At 51.2% G+C, this 18,661-nt stretch overlaps 1 protein-coding gene and 1 pseudogene across 1 annotated transcript; one reads left to right on the plus strand and one right to left on the minus strand.

The window, feature by feature from the left end:
* The first annotated feature begins 837 nt into the window (after positions 1-837).
* LOC136511933 (probable alpha,alpha-trehalose-phosphate synthase [UDP-forming] 7) lies at positions 838-4,899 on the plus strand. The gene is made up of 3 exons (XM_066505954.1): positions 838-3,074; positions 3,439-3,712; positions 3,894-4,899. The coding sequence occupies exons 1-3, from the start codon at positions 1,009-1,011 to the stop codon at positions 4,272-4,274; spliced, it is 2,721 nt and encodes a 906-aa protein (XP_066362051.1). The 5' UTR covers positions 838-1,008; the 3' UTR covers positions 4,275-4,899.
* A 1,480-nt stretch (positions 4,900-6,379) lies between these two features.
* LOC136511178 (gamma-glutamyl hydrolase 1-like) lies at positions 6,380-18,612 on the minus strand (annotated as a pseudogene).
* Positions 18,613-18,661: the final 49 nt, after the last annotated feature.

Genomic DNA, 18,661 nt, shown 5'->3' on the forward strand with positions numbered 1-18,661 from the left:
ATGAACGGACCGGGAATGATGCTGAGTCAGAGCCTGGCCAGCAGGCGTTGGTCGACGCGTCCGTGGAGACATCCAGGGGGACGGTCCACGTGGCCACAGCCGTACCGGTCAGTGGCGCGGGGCTCCAAGTCCAACCCCCGATGGCGATTACTCACTGCCAGCTTGCCCTATCTATCACGGCTTATGGCAGTGGCTGCATTTTCCCTCTTTTTTCTTTTTCCAAGTGTACAGGTCCGAATGTACTCGAAAACGATTTCTTGCCAGCAAAACGTAATCAAAATTAATTACGGTTATAATCTTAGTCACGTGTGTCGTTACTCTCACGGCCCCATGGCCCCCACCGCTACGCGACACGTGCTTCACGCCTGCCCGGTGCGCCACCGGCCCCGGGCCTCTCAGTTTGTTGCGGGCTTGCTGCTGTGCGCCTGTGCCTGTGCTGGTGCAGTGGTGCGTGGTGCCGTGTATCACGGAGAAAGACGACGACCACGGCGGCTCAACCGCCGGTCAAGGAGAACGAGGATTTCTAAAATCCACAAGTCGGCGGGGCCCGCCGGCCGATCGGGGCCGTCCCGACGTCCGTCCCGGTAGGTCCCGCGGCGTCAGGTGGCAGCGCGGCGCCAGCTGGCGCCGGTGGGGGCACGCACTACCTTATCCTCTTTTCCCGATGCGGCACCTCCCCAAACGCGGCCCACTGGACCGGCAGCGTCCGACGGAAGCGTGGGCCCGCGTGTCGGTGACAAGGCGTCCACGACACAGCGCCGTGAGCTGGGTCCGAGCCGCTCGTGGAATATACCGTGGTCGTCTTCCTCGCCGCTCTCCCTTCCCCCCACCCCAAACTCCACTCCCCCCCCTGTATTCCGGAATCGAAACGCCGAGCCAGATCAGATCAAGGCGCCGCGCACCACGAGCCTAGGGTTTGGTTTGGCTGCTGCTTTAAACCTCCCATTTTGCGGGTCGAGCGGGAGCGGGGTAGGGTTTCCACTCGAGCGCGCTGCGGCTGCTTCAACCATGATGTCAAGGTCGTACACCAACCTCCTCGACCTCGCCGCGGGCAACTTCGCGGCGCTGGGCCCGTCGGGCGGCGGGAGGCGGCGGCTGGCGTCGTTCGGGGCGAAGCGGATGCCCCGGGTCATGACGGTGCCCGGGACGCTGTCCGACCTCGACGACGACGACGACGAGCAGGCGGCCACCAGCAGCGTCGCCTCCGACGTGCCCTCTTCCGCGGTCGGGGAGCGCCTCATCGTCGTGGCGAACCAGCTCCCCGTCGTCGCGCGCCGCCGCTCCGACGGTGGCTTCGGCTGGACCTTCTCCTGGGACGAGGACTCGCTCCTCCTCCGCCTCCGCGACGGCGTCCCCGACGAGATGGAGGTCTTCTTCGTCGGCTCGCTCCGCGCCGACGTGCCGCCCGGGGAGCAGGACGAGGTCTCGCAGTCGCTCATCGACGGCTTCCGGTGTGCCCCCGTGTTCCTCACGCCCGAACTCAACGACCGGTTCTACCATCACTTCTGCAAGCGCTACCTCTGGCCGCTGTTCCACTACATGCTCCCCTTTGCCTCCCCGCTGCCACCGACGGCGGAGGCGGCCGCATCCGGCGACGGTGGCCGGTTTGACCGCAGCGCCTGGGAGGCCTATGTGCTCGCCAACAAGCACTTCTACGAGAAGGTGGTTGAGGTCATCAACCCAGAGGATGACTACGTCTGGGTCCACGATTACCATCTCATGGCGCTGCCCACCTTCCTCCGGCGACGCTTCAACCGCCTCCGGATCGGCTTCTTCCTCCACAGCCCGTTTCCCTCATCGGAGATCTACCGCACGCTCCCTGTCCGGGAGGAGGTTCTACGGACACTGCTCAATTGCGATCTCATCGGCTTCCACACCTTTGATTATGCCAGGCACTTCCTCTCTTGCTGCAGTAGGATGCTTGGTCTAGAGTACCAGTCAAAGCGCGGATACATTGGATTGGAGTACTTTGGCCGCACTGTTGGGATCAAGATCATGCCCATGGGTATCCATATGGGCCAACTGCAATCGGTGCTGCGATTACCTGAGAAGGAGGACAAGGTTGCTGAGCTCCGGCAGCAATTCCAGGGGAAAGCTGTGTTGCTTGGGGTAGATGATACAGATATCTTTAAAGGGATCAATTTGAAGCTTCTTGCATTTGAGAATATGCTGAGGATGCATCCTAAGTGGCAGGGGAGAGCTGTGTTGGTACAGATAGCCAACCCTCCTCGTGGGAAGGGCAAGGAGCTGGAGGCCATCCAGGCTGAGATCCGAGAGAGCTGTGACAGGATTAATAGGGAGTTCGGCCAGACTGGGTATAGCCCTGTCGTCTTCATTGACCGCAATGTGTCAAGTGCGGAGAGGCTTGCATATTACACAATAGCCGAGTGTGTGGTAGTGACGGCTGTGAGGGATGGAATGAACTTGACGCCTTACGAGTACATTGTCTGCCGGCAGGGGATACCTGGCTCAGAGTCTGCACCAGAGGTGAGTGGACCAAACAAGAGCATGCTTGTTGTGTCGGAGTTCATTGGGTGCTCGCCTTCATTGAGTGGTGCAATTCGTGTTAACCCTTGGAATGTTGAAACAACTGCTGAGGCATTGAATGAGGCCATCTCGATGTCGGAGCAAGAAAAGCAGCTGAGGCACGGAAAACATTACCGCTATGTCAGCACCCATGATGTTGCATATTGGTCAAAGAGCTTTGTCCAGGATCTGGAGAGGGCCTGCAAGGACCACTTTAGGAAGCCATGCTGGGGTATAGGACTAGGGTTTGGATTTAGGGTGGTGGCGCTAGACCCACATTTCACAAAGCTTAATTTGGATACAATCATCATGTCTTACGAGAGAGCAAAGAGTAGGGTCATATTACTTGATTATGATGGTACATTGGTACCACAGACTTCAATCGATAAGAAACCAAGTTCAGAAATATTGAGAATCATCAATACCCTATGTTCGGATAGCAATAACACTGTTTTCATTGTCAGTGGGAGAAGTAGGGATAGCTTGGGATCAATGTTTGCATCATGCCCTAAGCTAGGAATTGCAGCAGAACATGGTTACTTCTTAAGGTACAATTTTCACATGTGCATTGTTCAATCTCTTGTTTGGTGCTAGAATGTACTTGATGCAGTAGTACTAGATTTTAATGTTTGTTCTAACTTGTCTTTGTTAAGCTAATATATTTTTAGTGCGTTAGTGTTTCTCTCAAGAAATGTCAAGCATGATCGTTTTGTGTATTGCTCAGCAGTCAAATAGATTCACTATTTGCTGCCTTCTCACAGCAATAGCAGTGTGTCTAAAGGAGTCAGAACTGAAAATATTATGTTCTTTTATTCATGTTAACCTTGGAATATTAAGATACTGCATTTCTATTAGGTTGTTTTTTAATTGTTTAAAATGAAGTGGATGATGAAATGCTATGTTTCACTGTAGGTGGACGAGAGATGAAGGGTGGCAATCGAGCACCCATACCTCAGACTTTGGATGGATGCAAACGGCGGAGCCAGTGATGAATCTTTATACAGAATCAACTGATGGATCCTATATTGAGACCAAAGAAACTGCTTTGGTATGGCATCATCAGGATGCTGACCCAGGCTTTGGGTCTACCCAGGCCAAGGAGATGCTGGATCACCTGGAAAGTGTACTAGCAAATGAACCAGTCGCAGTTAAGAGTGGCCTGTTCATTGTCGAAGTGAAACCTCAGGTTTGATATTTATCGCTTCCAGTCCTTGTTATTTTACTGATGCATTGCCAGATTTTTGCGCCTTCAACAGAAAAACAAACACATGTTTTTTTTTATGATACAACCTTCTCCTGATTCTTCATTCTGACTTATGCATTAATGCACAACTATTAGTTTCTTAAATTATCTTCCTTTGCCGCAGGGTGTTAGCAAAGGTCTTGTAGCTGAGAAGATACTTACATTGATGAAGGAGAAAGGGCGACAAGCAGATTTTGTATTATGCATCGGTGATGACAGGTCGGATGAGGACATGTTTGAAAATATCGCTGATGTCATGAAGAGAAACATTGTTGCTCCAAAGACACCGCTATTTGCATGTACAGTGGGGCAGAAACCGAGCAAAGCCAGGTTCTACCTCGATGATACATTTGAAGTAGTCAATATGCTGAGCTTGCTAGCAGATGCTTCGGAACCTGACCCTGTAATAGAGTTGGAGGAGGATGACTTGGCTACATCTGTCTCGGCCATAGATATCAGCGATGAACCACCACAGCTTGGTAATAGAAGGGATGAAGGATCTTAGGCTTGAACTCCCAGAAACTACATGCTATGATGATTGACTTTCAAAGTTTTTCTTGTTGATGGATCTGAAGTTGTGGAATATCGAATGAAAATTGACAGCGGGGCTAAAGATGCTCTGCACAACACATCAGCAAGCTAATTGATTCATTATAGATGATAGTCTGTTTCTCCAGGTGAGCTGGTGACGAAAACCTACAGCAAAAATCCTAATTCTGCAGATATTACACTAGCAGCTTCAATGGCCTCATTCTACACTTGGTTCGGGCATCATGATCAGTTGGTGCCAAGGAAATTCATCTGTCCATAGCTGATTCCTTGCGTTCTTTTGAATTTCGTCGCTCCACTTTTTTCTGCATCAACATCATTGGAATATGAAATGTAATAGACACGTGGTAGGTGAAATGTAAGGGAGCCAGGCTAGTGAAATGCATTGGTTAGAGCCTGCAAAAGGGACACATGTCGCTGCCACATGTGGTTCAGTGTTTGCTGACTTTGTTAACAGCTAGATTGCCTAGTCAGGAAAAACATGTGATTTGTTCGTTTTGAATTGTAATAGTGTGGTAATGTGAAGGATGTTGCTTGATTTCATCATTTGATGGCCTAATATATATCTTTATTTACCTGGCTATTTTGTTGGTGTTGTCATCAAACATGATCAGTATGGATCTTATTCCGTGTGTTACGGCTGCGGTCATACAAGAAGGGATCTAGTTCGGAACGATGATATACGTGATAGATTAGAGGTGCACCAATTAAAGAAAAGTTTGTCCAACATCGGTTGAGATGGTTTGGACATGTCTAATGGAGACCTATAGAGACACCGGTGCGTAGTGGAATTCTAAGTTAGGATAGTAACGTGAAGAGAGGCAGAGGAAGACTGAAGTTGATTTGAGTAGAGGCAATAAAATGAGCCTTGAAAGGATGAAATATATCCAAAGACTTAGCCTTAGATAGGAGTGCTTGAAAAACAGATATCCACGCGCCTGAACCTTGATTGCTTCCGTTGGGTTTCAACCTTACTCTAGCCTACCCTAACTTGTTTGGAACTTAAAGACTTTATTGTTGTTGTTGTTTGTCATAGGAAAGTTTCTGCCAAACAACACTGTTTGGTGCACTGTTTTATCTTGTTTTTGTAAGAATGCTCCAGTGCTCAACTGGCTGTTGTGATAGGTGGCCCTTTGACAATGGTTCTGTTCGCTTCGCTAAAAAACCATGACTTCTTGTGGTAGGTGACCCTTTGATAATGGCCCTGTTCGCTTTGCTGAAAAATCATGGCTGAAAGTACTGTTTACTGATTTTTTGTGAGAGAAAAACATTGTTCCTTCGCTAAAACAGTACGGTTTATAAGACAAGCGAACAGGACGATGATCGTTTGACAACATTTTACTTAGTATTTGATGTTTGATGAATCATGTTCGGATCTGCGCGTAATTTTATCGCTCTTTTATTTATATTATATATATATAGGGTGACCTGTTAAGAATGGTCTTCCTTCTTTATCTAAAGTATCCTTTTGAAGTGTTAAACTGGTAACCAGTCACCTGCTCGAGCGCGGGCAACTGTAGGAGGGGTTTCTCGGCACTCGCTTTATATGTTTTCTAGTACTGTCTAATGGGATATTTATTCATATTCATATATTATGTGTCAGACGTCTAACATTAGTCTCATTTTTTTCTGAGTATGTTTTGTGTTTCTAGGCTTGTTAATGAATTAAAGGAAAAATACAGGTATGGACTTATTTATGCCTTCTTGACGAGGTGCTTCTGGGTATGAACTCGAGTGAAGTGAAGATTGCGAGAAGACAAGCCCCAACATGGCACACAACCTTGTTCGAACATTACCACAGCAGCACCTCTAAATGCCACCAGCTCACCACAAGGTTTACATGAGAGATTCAGCGAAGCTCTGCACGAAGATCACCGCTAAAAAAAGTTTGCCATTGAAAGTGTGAAATCTTTCAGGTTGTAGTTAAAAATCAAGCAACATGCAGGTACGGTTTTCGTGTTTTTTTATATAATGCCACATGTTTTCTGAAAAACAAGAAAAATGTTTGAACAATTTATACCAATTATTAGTAACAATTAGGGAGGTCTCTGCGGAGGCAAGTGTACGGATAACAAAAAGGAAAACCTTCACAGTTCCATGTAGGACCAATACACTCACAATACAACAACAATAGCAATGCGATGCTGAGGAATCCGATACCATCTCAAGAGAAGTTATACACCTCGTCAGAAGATTTCCTACAAATAATCCATGCACAAATTTAGCTAATATTTGGAGGATACGAATGGAAGCAGTTGCATTGTACAGAAACATAGATGCTCACGAGGTTCGAAATCTGGAGGTGTAGTTGTCAATTAGGTTGTTCAGCACCTTGTCCGTGGGAGCCCTGTTCAGGGACCTGCGAGCTTGGCTGATTCACGTCAGAGCAAAAGGTGAAAAGTGAGATGAGGTAGCCACAATAGGGTGATTAGCAGAAAAGTGGATGTGTACTTGGCTACTAATTTGTGGTGTGGTTTCCAACAGAGATAAAAATGATCAGCAGATCTACAAATTGCTAGATAAAGCAGTGCCAAGTTGAATGTAGAAATGTAAGGTGAGAACCACAAACCTGACAAAATAATTGGCAAAATGTTGTCACTTGTACTGCATCTTCACTGTGTGGAGTCATCGGCTCCCCCCACTCAAAAATGGCTTTCTACATTATATATAAGCGAGGGCAAACTTATAAGCTATAAGTCCATCATTTTAAACCATTTTTCTGAGGCAGTCTGATGCATCATCCATACGATTGTGGAACTCCCTATAAAAATTATAAGAGAAATTTGCATACCTCAGGAAGCCACTGCGTGCAGGTGATTGGGTAATTCTTTGCTTGTACAGTTGAGACATAGACCTGTCTTGACAAAAAAGAATATCAGCTTGTGCAGCGGAAGATTTCATGAGCATTTACCCAGACAATCACTCAAGGAAGAGTTTTCAAATTCATCAAAACTGTTCTACCTATACCACTGAACGCCTTCTACATGGGTTATGTGAAAAATAACATTTAAGACTAAGAGTATAAACATGACATTTTGTACCTTGCCATTTTCATCAGGTGACGTGGTAAGAATCTTGAAGAAACTTGATAATGCAACATTTTCTTGCAATCTCTTTGGTGATATACCATGCTTTGACCAAAAAGAAAAAAACCCCTCTGTTATGGAACTTGTATTTGTAGCAATTATTCATTGTTCTGTGCAAGGATGCTTTTCAGAATTTCTATCCATGTAATAGAACTGGTATTAGTGCATGAAAGTTGGTATGGTGTTGTCGTAGAAAAAAAAAGGTAAGCAGAACCAAGGTTGCCATACTCCATGATTTTGCATGACAAGGCAGTCAGTGCTCAGTTTCTTGATGAGTTCATGGTTAAACCTGTGAATTTCAATCATCATTCAGTAGTGAGGCTACAAAAAAGAAAAATTAGGAATTCATGAAGAGAACACGTAGAACATTGATAAAGGATCACGGACAGTGAATCTTTGGATATAAGTGTCAGTAGTTAGCCTAGTGTTCATGTTTTTCAGTTACCTACTATAGCTATTTACTATTCACTATCATGTATTTTTCTGTTTCCTTGGCAACCAAGTTGATCATGGTGCCTTGGCAGCTAAGTAGGAATCATAGCATCTGCTTTATGCAGTTAGAATATGCTAAGGAGTAGGTACACCACTTGCTTATATATGCAGTGGTTAGCATCTTTTGTATCCAAGTTGTTATTTTGCAATTCAATACAATCCAAGCGGCCTGCTGGCCAAGCTGCCATCTGGCAGCCCTAATTCGCCAACAATTGGTATCAGAGTCCGAGGTTGAGAGAAAGGGAGAGGCATGGCCACCTCCGCAGAGAGAGCAGCCGCCGCCGCCGCCGCCGAGCAGCGTGCGCAGCGTCTGGCCGCGGCAGAGGCCGCAGCCACGCAGGCGCAGCAGGCCGCGGAGGCCGCAGCAGCAGCAGCTCGGAACGCGGCCGCCACGGCCACGGCTCTGCGTCGAGAGTTGGTGGAGGAGGATCCGCTGCGCGATCGCCGCCCGCCTCCGCGGAGGAGCCCGGAGCGCGAGCGCAGGCAGACGTGGTCGCCCGATCGGGATCAGGATCGCCACCACGGACGGGCCAGGGGCCGCTCGCCGGTGATCCAGACCGTGTACAAGGATTCTGGCTCGAGCTCCACCTGGCCGATGCTCACCAAGTCCAATTACCATGAGTGGGCCTCGATCATGAAGCTGAAGCTCCAGGCGCGGCAACTCTGGGACTCGATCGAGTACCAGGACCTGCCGTACCATGAGGACAGGCGCACGGTGGAGGCGATCATCGCCGCTGTACCGCAGGAGATGCAGATGCCGTTGTCCGAGAAGGGATCGGCCAAAGAGGCCTGGGACTCCATCGCCATCGCGCGGATCGGCGTCGATTGGGTGCGCTGCGCCACGCTCCAGCGACTCCGCAGCGACTGGGAGAAGCTCGCCTTCCGTCTGGGTGAGCAGATCGAGGACTTCACCCTCCGCTTGATGGCCTTGAAGCAGCAGCTTCTTCTCCACAACGACAACGACATCGATGAAGAGCACGCGGTGGAGAGGCTCCTGCGCGCCGTGCCACCGAAGTACGCCCAGCTCCGGATCGCCATCGAGACGCTTCTCGACTTCTAGGACCTCACCATCGAGGAGGTGTCTGGGCGCTTGAAGACGGTGGCCGACATGGAGGCGCTGGCCGTGGAACCGGCCACCATCGGTGGTCTGCTGCTAACAAGGGAGCAGTGTCGTGCCAAGGAGAAGGAGGAGGCTGCCGCTTCCGCGTCAGGCAAGGAACCACGACGTTGTCCACGCGGCGGCAAGAAGCAGCGCGGGAAGGGCAATCGCGGTGGAGGAGACAGAGGCGGTGGCGATGATTGCGGGGCGGATGACGACACCTGCCTCAACTATGGTGATCGCGGCCACTGGGCGCGCGACTGCCGCCAGCCGTGCTGTGGTGGTGGTGACCGCGGCGGCAGCGGTGGTGGTGGCAACCAACGCGGAGGAGGCAACCGCGTTGGAGGTGATCGAGGTGGACGGCGCGGTGGTGGGCGTGGCGTTGTTGCACACGTCGTAGAGGCGGAGGACGATGATGGTCCTCTGTTCCTCGCCCACGGCTTCCTTGAGCTCGATGAGAAGACCGAAGCCGTCTGCTCCAAGGCCACGGCCTCCCTCGACATCAATGAGCCGCGTGCACGTGTCGTCCTCAACACCAGCGCCAACGAGGAGGCGCTCGATGGCTGGTACCTTGACAGTGGGGCCACGCATCACATGACCGGCCACCGGGAGCTCTTCACCGAGCTCGACACCACGGCACGCGGCACGGTGCGTTTCGGTGACTCATCTCGAGTGGAGATCAAGGGGACCGGCTCCATCGTCTTCCAGGACAAGAACGGGGAGCAGCGCGTCCTCCATGGTGTCTTCTACATCCTAGCGCTCCGGAACTCGATCATGAGTTTGGGGCAGCTCGATGAAGGAGGCTCTAGAGTGGAGATTGAACATGGAGTGCTCCGAATCTAGGACCAGCGTGGTCGTCTTCTCGCCAAGGTACATCGCGGGACCAGTCGATTGTACATCCTGCACTTGGAGGCCACACAGCCGGTGTGTCTTGCCGCTAGGAAGGAGGACGAGTCATGGAGGTGGCATGAGCGCTACGGGCACCTCAGCTTTGAGGCGCTGCACCAGCTCGGCAAGCAGGAGATGGTGAGGAGGATGCCAGTGATCAAGCATGCGGAGCAAGTCTGCGACACCTGCGTCACCACCAAGCTCCACCGCAAGCCGTTTCCGCAGCAGGCGCAGTACCACGCGCAGGCGCCCCTGGACCTCGTTGATGGCGACTTGTGCGGGCCGGTGACGCCGACGACGCCAGGAGGGTGCTGCTACTTCTTGCTGATGGTGGACGATGCCACCCGCTTCATGTGGGCGGTGCTTCTGCCGACCAAGGATGCTGCTGTGGATGCCATGAAGTGGGTGAAGGCCAAAGCAGAGAAGGAGACCGGCCGTGAGCTCAAGGTGCTGTGGACCGACAATGGAGGAGAGTTCACCGTTGGCGAGCTGGCGTAGTACTTTGCCACCGAAGGAGTCAAGCGGCACTACTCTGCACCACACTCACCGCAGTAGAACGGTGTGGTGGAGCGGCGCAATCAGACGGTCGTAGCGACCACACGCGCGCTCCTGAAGCAGAGGTCCATGCCGGCCAAATTCTAGGGGGGAGGCAGTGATGACGACGGTGCATCTGCTCAACCGCGCGCCGTCGAGAAGCTTGCAAGGCAAGACCCCCTATGAGGCCTGACATGGACGAGCGCCGGCGGTGAGCTATCTACGTATATTCAGCTGCGTCGCCTACATAAGGGAGCTCGGGCAGCTGCGCAAGCTTGATGACCACGGCAAGGCTGGGGTCTTCATCGGCTACGCCGTGGGTGCCAAGGCCTACCGAGTCCTCGATCCGGCGACAGGACGCGTCAAGGTGAGCCGCGACGTGGTGTTTGATGAAGGGTGCTGCTGGGATTGGTCCAATTTGGCCGCCGGGACGTCTGCTTCCGCCTCCAGCGACTTCGACATTGAGTTCTGGGGAGTCGACGTAGACGGAGCTCTGCCGCGCACGCCGTCACTAGCTCAAGGGGAGCACGATCCACCGGCCTCCTCTGCTTCACCAGCAGCGGAGACCGAGTAGGCGGATCTAGTTGAGTTCGCGTCACCACTCGAGGACGACGACGATCGCCTTGACGCCTCCTACGACGGCGAGTAGCTGCGGTACCGTACCATGCCCAACATCATCGGGGATGCGCCCACACCACCACCGGCTTTATGTCTACCTGTTAGTGTAGTTAGATTACAGTTAGCTATGACAATGGTAGGTTCATAAATTCAAACTAAAGAGCTTAGTATTATGTAGATTAATATTTGTAGGAATTTTTGTGGTAAATTGGTGTTAGCTATAGCTATGAAAATTTTACAGTAGGCTTATTAGATTATTATGTACTTGCTGTAAATTTTGTAGCCCTAGAGTAAGTTGATAAATAGAGTAGCTATTATCCTTACTTTATCATATATAGCGTAAATCAGCATTAGGAGTAAGAATACCTGTAGTTGCTATAATAATGTATGCCATACTTCATACTTGTTATTGGTAATAATAGATAACTTAGTACCGTGGTCGGTAGCACTAGCTTAGTAGTTAGACAGATGTACTTTTATTTTAAGAGTTGTTGTTGCTATATTACTAAGTATTGCATCATCATTTCATGCATGGAGATCACGAGTTGGTAGACTTCATGCCCATCGATGAACATGAGTACGAAAAAGTCATCGAGGAGTACGAGGAGGAGATCCTCACGCAGGAGGGAGCCCCAGAGCCTTTTGGAGCTGACTTTGCTGACCCGTCGCCAGCCCAAGGCAAGCCCTAGGGCATAACCCCTATATATATGATGCACATTTAAGTTACTGGCATTTTATGGAAACTACATGCATAAATATATCTATCCATGAGTCCTACTAGTATAGGTCGAGTAGTTGCTATGCTCAAGATTTCGGTAGCATGAGTAACCTGCCGTTACTCGCAAATAGGTGATAAATATGATCACTCATGATAAAATGGTGAAAAGGAAAATGGTGACCGGGCACGGATATGATTTGGGTACTGGTGGGTGTAAAGGGTTGTGTCCTACGACCAACAGGACATAGCTCGGTTACACTTTTTTCCCGCCTGTGTCAATTAAGGACCGGTCGTTGCATAAGGCATCGTGGGCAAGTCACAGATTTATTATCCCGAGCACATACTTGGGTATGAGCGCAGGGAAGACTCGTTGCTCTCTTGTCGTGGATCCGGCTCTTTCTGGATCAATTGATTGGAGGCAGGGATGGTGAAGGTCCTTGCACCGCACTGAGTTTGGAACTCAGGAGTGGAGGCTTGGAGTCCAAGTTTGGACGGGAACCTAGACACCTAGGACAGGAGGGTGATGGGTTAGTCCTGCTTGTGCCTAGAGTGCAAGCGGGGCATGTGTTTTTGGGGTACCCAGCTGGGGGCATTGATTCATGAATCGCTGGGCGATCCGGTACGGCTTGTTTCGTGTCTAGCACCGTAGTAAGAACTGAAAGATGAAAGGTGATGAAATAGAACTAATTGCTCAACTCTTGCTTGAAAGTAGAACATATGCTTATATAGACTGGATAGATAATAACTTAATATGGCTGATAATAATAACAGAAATAATGACTCACTATTAGTATTGCTTTCTGCTAAAAGAAAACCAGCAAACCATAAAGCTTATCATATTCCTTAGAGTCAGAAAATTATTCCCACTAGTCGAATAAGTCTTGTGAGTATATTATGTACTCAGGGTTTATTTACCCCTGTTGCAGGTAATGCATGAGAAGTACCTTTGTGTGGAGGATTCTTCTAGTGGGCTCAGATGGATCCTCGTTCTTATCGCTAGATGTTTATTTTAAATTCCATTGTTTATCATTCTGCACTCTGACATTTGGTAATGTAATAATGTAATTTTTAAGAAACTCTGATGTATGAAATGGATAAGTATTGTAACTCGTTCTTATTATTGGATCCTTGGAAAAAATGTGGATCTTTCGGGTTCTCCCTTAGGGTGTGCTCGATGGATACCGCCCGATGTAGCTTGCTTTTGGGGTATTTAGTGTCTAGCGGAAGGCGAGCACCTCCGTAAGCAGGTTATTTTGGGCGGTTCTGCCACACTATCGGACTGCTCCAACTCAGACTACGAGTCCATCTCCTCTCTGGTGCTGTAGCCATCTTACCTCGACGCCGTCCGTAGGGGCTCCTCGGCTCAGAGGGCCTTCGTAGATAGGGTAGGATCCAGCTCCCACCCTGGCACCTGGGTCATCGAAGAGTAGCCGGTGGAGGCGGTCTAGATCTCGGCTGTCACTAGGCGACCGGGCACGAAGCGCCACCGGAGGAGGAGGGGGAACCACGCTATCGGCGACGGCCGTGGGGCAAACACCACACCGCGTGCCAACTAGGAGCGCGTCCCTGTGCACTTGAGGTTGGGGAATCGGGTCGACGACGGCTCTCAGTCCGACGATGAGCGCGTCCCCACCTACCTCAGGCTTGGCCATCGTGTGCCACCTCGTGGCTGTCTCTGGATCTTAGCACCCAATGCCAACAGATAGCAGGAGGTCCTGTCTCATAATCCTGTTGGCCAGCGGAACGCCACCGCCGCGAGAGCACCTCGGCCACATCGACGTCGCCGCCTCCCAGACATGCTACACGACAGGTGGCTCAACTGCCTGTCATACACCCACAGTGTTGCCACCTGCCGTCTGCTGCCGAGATGCTCGCACTGCCATGAGTTCTGTTACCTAGCTAGGGACTACTGTAAGGTCGAGATGGTGACTAGAGGGGGGTGAATAGTCATTTCTAAAACTTAACCACGCCGGCTAACCAAAACAAGTGCGAAATTAAAACTATCAGTTTAGCCAAGACTACATCCCTCTATCTATGTTCTCTAGCACCTAGCAAAGATCCCAATTAAGCAACAAAGGTGCCGGGCTAGCTAGAGCTCACCTAACCAATTCTAGAAGCAAGGTCACACAAACCTATGCCGCTAGTACTTCAAGCAACAAGGGAGCTCCTACACATGCTAGTAAGCAAAAGCACAAAGCCATCTAAGCTCACTAGCAATGCTCAATAACAAGGCAACCAATGCTAAATTAGAGAGCTCAATTACTTAGCTAGACAAACTAAGCAATGTGACTAACAAGGTTACACAAACCAAATTAGCCACGCAAGAGAGCTACTTCTATGCTACACAAGCAAGAAAGTAACTAGTAAGCTACACAAGCAAACTAATTACAAGGGCAACTACACAAGCACAATGTATATGAAAGTAATTATAAGCTTGTGTAACGAGGATGCAAAACAACAGGAAGAACAAAGTTGACCCGGTGATTTTTCTCTCGAGGTTCACGTATTTGCCAACACGTTAGTCCCCGTTGGGTCGACCGCTCACTTGGTGGTTCATTGGCTAATTGGCATCACCCGCCAAGCCCGCACATCAGGCACCGCAAGAACCTACCCCAAAAGTGAGGGTAGCTCAATGACACGCTCAACTAGAGTTGCTCTTCATGGCTCCTGCGGGGCGAGCACAATGCCCCTCACAAAGCTCTTCTACGGAGCACCGCACAAGCTTCTTGCGAGCTTTGACAGAGACCACCACCAAGCCATCTAGGAGGTGGCAACCTCCAAGAGTAACAAGCACCACCGACATGTAACTCGATCACCTAGTGCCACTCGATGCAACCTCACGATGCAATCGCACTAGAATCGCTCTCTCACACAATCGGATGATCACTATAAAGCATATATGAGATGGAGGGCTCCCAAGCACTCACAAGCATGGACACAAAGTCCCCCGAGGTGCTCCTCAAGCCATGGCTGAGACCCCCTTCTATTTATAGCCCCACGGGCCAAAATAGTCATTACCCCTTCACTGGGCGTTTTTCGGGTTAGCCGGACGCGCCGGTCATATCGACCGGACGCAGGACCTCAGCGTCCGGTCAACGGATGCTCACCACATGTTGCCTCCGTTCAACCTTAGTCGCTGGATCTCAACGGTCAAGTGATGACCAGACGCAGCTGCTCAAAGTGACCGGATGTAGGACCCCAGCGTTCGGTCACTTCTAGTAAGCTTCCAGAGGTGAAAATTCATGACCGGACACGTCTGGTCAGTCACGACCAGATGCAACATTAGCGTCCGATCATTTCTCCTCTTCTCTGTGCTGCCGTGTCAGTGGGACTGAACGCAGCCACCCAATGTTCGGTCAAAGACTGATGCCTGCGCCTTCACTGCTGCCACTGACCAAACGGAGGACCCCAGCGTCCGGTCACTGTGTGACCAGCGTCTGGTGCACACCGTGAAACCCTATCTTTTCTATATAGGGCACCGGTGGCACCGTCGGACTGTCCGCACTCCGCCGGTGGAATTTCGAACCTTTCTCGCCTCCGTTCCATCGCCGAGTTGATCCACATCAACTCCAACTTCATCTCCTTTGTAAATGTGCCAATACCATCAAGTGTACACCACCATGTGTATGTGTGTTAGTATTTTTACAATCATTTTCCAAAGGATTAGCCACTCAACTTGCCACGCCACTCAATCCTAGCGACGATGCAAAGTTAGACCACTCGAGTGGCACTAGATGACCGATATGCAAACAAGTTTGCCCCTCTTGATAGTACGACCATCTATCCTAAACTCGGCCATCAACTTCTCTACACACCTATGACCGGTGAAATGAAATACACTAGGTTATACCTTTGCCTTGCGCATTCTATTCCATCTCCTCCAATGTCGATGCAACACATACACCAACACGATTAACAATGATATGATCCACTTCATATCATCAAGTGATCATATTAGTTCATCGATCTTGACTTCACTTGCTTTTCACCGTTGCCTTAGTCCATCGGCGGCAAGTCTTGCTCAAGCTTCACCGCCACGCGGTCCATCGCTCCAAAGCCTCCAACTTGCCCTTCACGCTTGCAACCGGTCCATCAAGCCAAGTCATGTCTTGATCTTCTCCACCTTGATCACATGACTCAATGTCATGTCTCATTTGCAATGAGCTCCTTCATCATCACCTGTGTGAGCTTTGCAACATCTCCAAGCCATTTTCATCTTCATGGCATATGTTGCTCACACACATGTATCTATGGACTAATCACCTATGTATCTCACATAAACACAATTAGTCCACCTAGGTTTTCACTCAATTACCAAAACCGCACAAGGACCTTTCAACTGCAAGCGGCCTCGTTCGTTGATGAACGATGGCAACAAGTGGCCACAGCACGTCGGCTCTGGGAGCTCGAGTGATGTCGGCGTTATGGGTCGTCGGCCGCGCCCGGTTCATGCCAGCAACTCGAATGCTCGGCCAGCGGACGGTGGTGGCCAGCGACGGCGGAAGCCTCCTACAGCTACCGGTACAGGCGACCGGCCACGACCGCTTGCCCGGGACCTTACCCCGGCCACCCGCCCACGGTGGTCCGGTGGAGGCGAGTGGAGCCGCGCCTGCGTCGACTGCTCCTGCATCTGTCGACCATAGGCGGCGGCGGCGGACAAGACGCCGGAGACATCCGGTGCTACACAACACCGACTTCCCCGGTGACACTGCAGCCGACCACGGTGAGGCCACCGGCACCGCTGCGGCGCCGGAAACCACTGCCACAGGCGACTGTGCTACCAGGGAGGGTCACAGTGAGCCCACCACAACTCTGATGCTCGCCCGGCGGAGCATGGTGCTTTGCGTGGCGCTTGTGAGACCGTGCCGGACATCATCATTCCTGCCAGCAGCGACCAGCAACACCAACAAAGAAGGCGTCTCTGGAGGTTGGCACGGGCTGCTCCGACGGCGCCAGGTGAAGCCTCTGACGTCGCTGCTTCCTGCTTTCCTGTGCTGGACCCGCTGGTCTTGGAGCCCTACGCGGGTGTGGGGCCTCCCGTGTGGGTTGACCCGATGCTGGAGGAGCTCACCGCCTCGCTCGTCGTGAGCCGGTCATCGGGACCAACAACGCCTTGGTGCCCCACTACTCCGACGGGCGCCTCCCTAACAACAGATCCACCCCCGTTGTCGCCTGAGCTAGAGATGTCACAAGTCACGCCACCACGGGTGGGACAGCACGACTTTGCGGATCAGGCGGCTGCTTCTACGCCAACGCGGGTGGCCATCCGGGCGTCGACAACGTGGCGCCGCCCATATCGATGGCCGAGCTAATGCACCAGCCGATGGCCTCTGTGGCGTACGCTGGTGAGATCTCGCCATCATCGGTTGACTTGGCCCCACGTCACTCTGCTCAGGGCAGGAAACGGTCGCGGACACCTCTGCCGGATTTGCAGGTTACAGAGCTTGAGCTGTTTCGATTGTTGATGAAGGCCACAACGCTCAACCTCTATCGGCTGAGGTGTCCCTGTTGGCACAATTGGAGGCGCGGCTATGCATCCCGCTCGAGACATCGTTGCTCGGCAAGTCGAGGCTGAGAAGGTCCAGGACACCTTCAATGGTGATGTCAGTGCGTCGGAGTGGGAGGCTGGCTGCTAAGACCAAGGCCTCCAACCCGACTGTCCAAGCACAAAATGTGCTCAAGCAAAAGCTGGGGATCACAGATATGCCGCAGGGTTCGGACCCTGTGGCTTTGGACAGTATCAAGGCCTTCTTCGTTGCGCCGTTGTCGCCCTCCAAACAAGAGGCTCTTCAGGCGCTCTTCGCTCTAGACTTCGATCCGGTTGCGATGGAGTTGAACCTCACTGGCTTCCAACATGACGCTCTTTAGCCACTGAGCTCATGGCCTGCTGGGTTTTGTCCCTATATCCTTCTCTTGGTCGCTAAGTATTTTCTTTTGTAAATCACAACTGTGTGATCTCTGTCGGTGTTTGGCTTGGTAATCACAAATTACCGTCCCAGCTTTAATTTGTAAAACTCTCCTTCTGCTTAATGAATACCGTGCCAATGGCACGTTCCAGAAAAACAATCATGCTTACAAGCTCAAAGCCTAGACACTCGGCATGCAAAGGAAATGGATCTCCTGCATCATTCCTGTCCAAAACATACTGAGGAAAGGAAATCATGAAGACTCTTATGGAGGCTTATTATTATACAGTAAAATAGCTACTGCAAAGTCGTGAAACTGAAACGTGGTGCCACATGCAATCAACTACGGGAGTACAGTAGAAGTGAAGGGCCATTTCTTACAAATGTAGCAAACTATATGAATCGATGTTCATGATGTACCTGGAAAACTCTTTTGATAGTCTCAAAATATGAACCATTCTTGTGTGATCCACCAGTAAACAGCACGCCATTCACCAACCCCAGTTTCTGCAGGAAATTAAAAGGGGCAAAGACCAATAAGGAATGAGCAAACAGTGCAGTTGCATATTCAGGCAGGACGAGAGCGAAAGAGAAATGGCACTATGGCAGGCAGCTTCCGAAGCACGCACCTCGAGGAGGCGCTCGTCGGGCTCGTCGTAGAGGAGCGGGACGACGCGGGCGCCGGCGGACTGGACGAACTTGACGTAGGAGGCGGCGATGTAGGAGCCGGGGCCGTGGGTGCGCATCTCGCAAGTGCCATCGCCCGGGTGCGTCACGATGCCAATGACCGGCCGGTAGTACTCGTACACGGCGGGGTCCGCCGGCGCGGCGGCGCAGGCCTGCTGGGCGTGCCCCGCCGTGCTCGGCAGCCGGATGGCCTCCGGCGTCGGCGAAGAGCGCATGGCAGCGGCGCCGAGGAGGGAAGCGAGCAGCTGGGGAGACTCCAACTCCATTGGGACTTGGGAGGCGTTGCCAGCTCGGCTCTTGTCTGGCCTCAGGTTC

The sequence above is a fragment of the Miscanthus floridulus genome, chromosome 16, assembly GCF_019320115.1.
Source record: "Miscanthus floridulus cultivar M001 chromosome 16, ASM1932011v1, whole genome shotgun sequence".
Taxonomy (NCBI): domain Eukaryota; kingdom Viridiplantae; phylum Streptophyta; class Magnoliopsida; order Poales; family Poaceae; genus Miscanthus; species Miscanthus floridulus.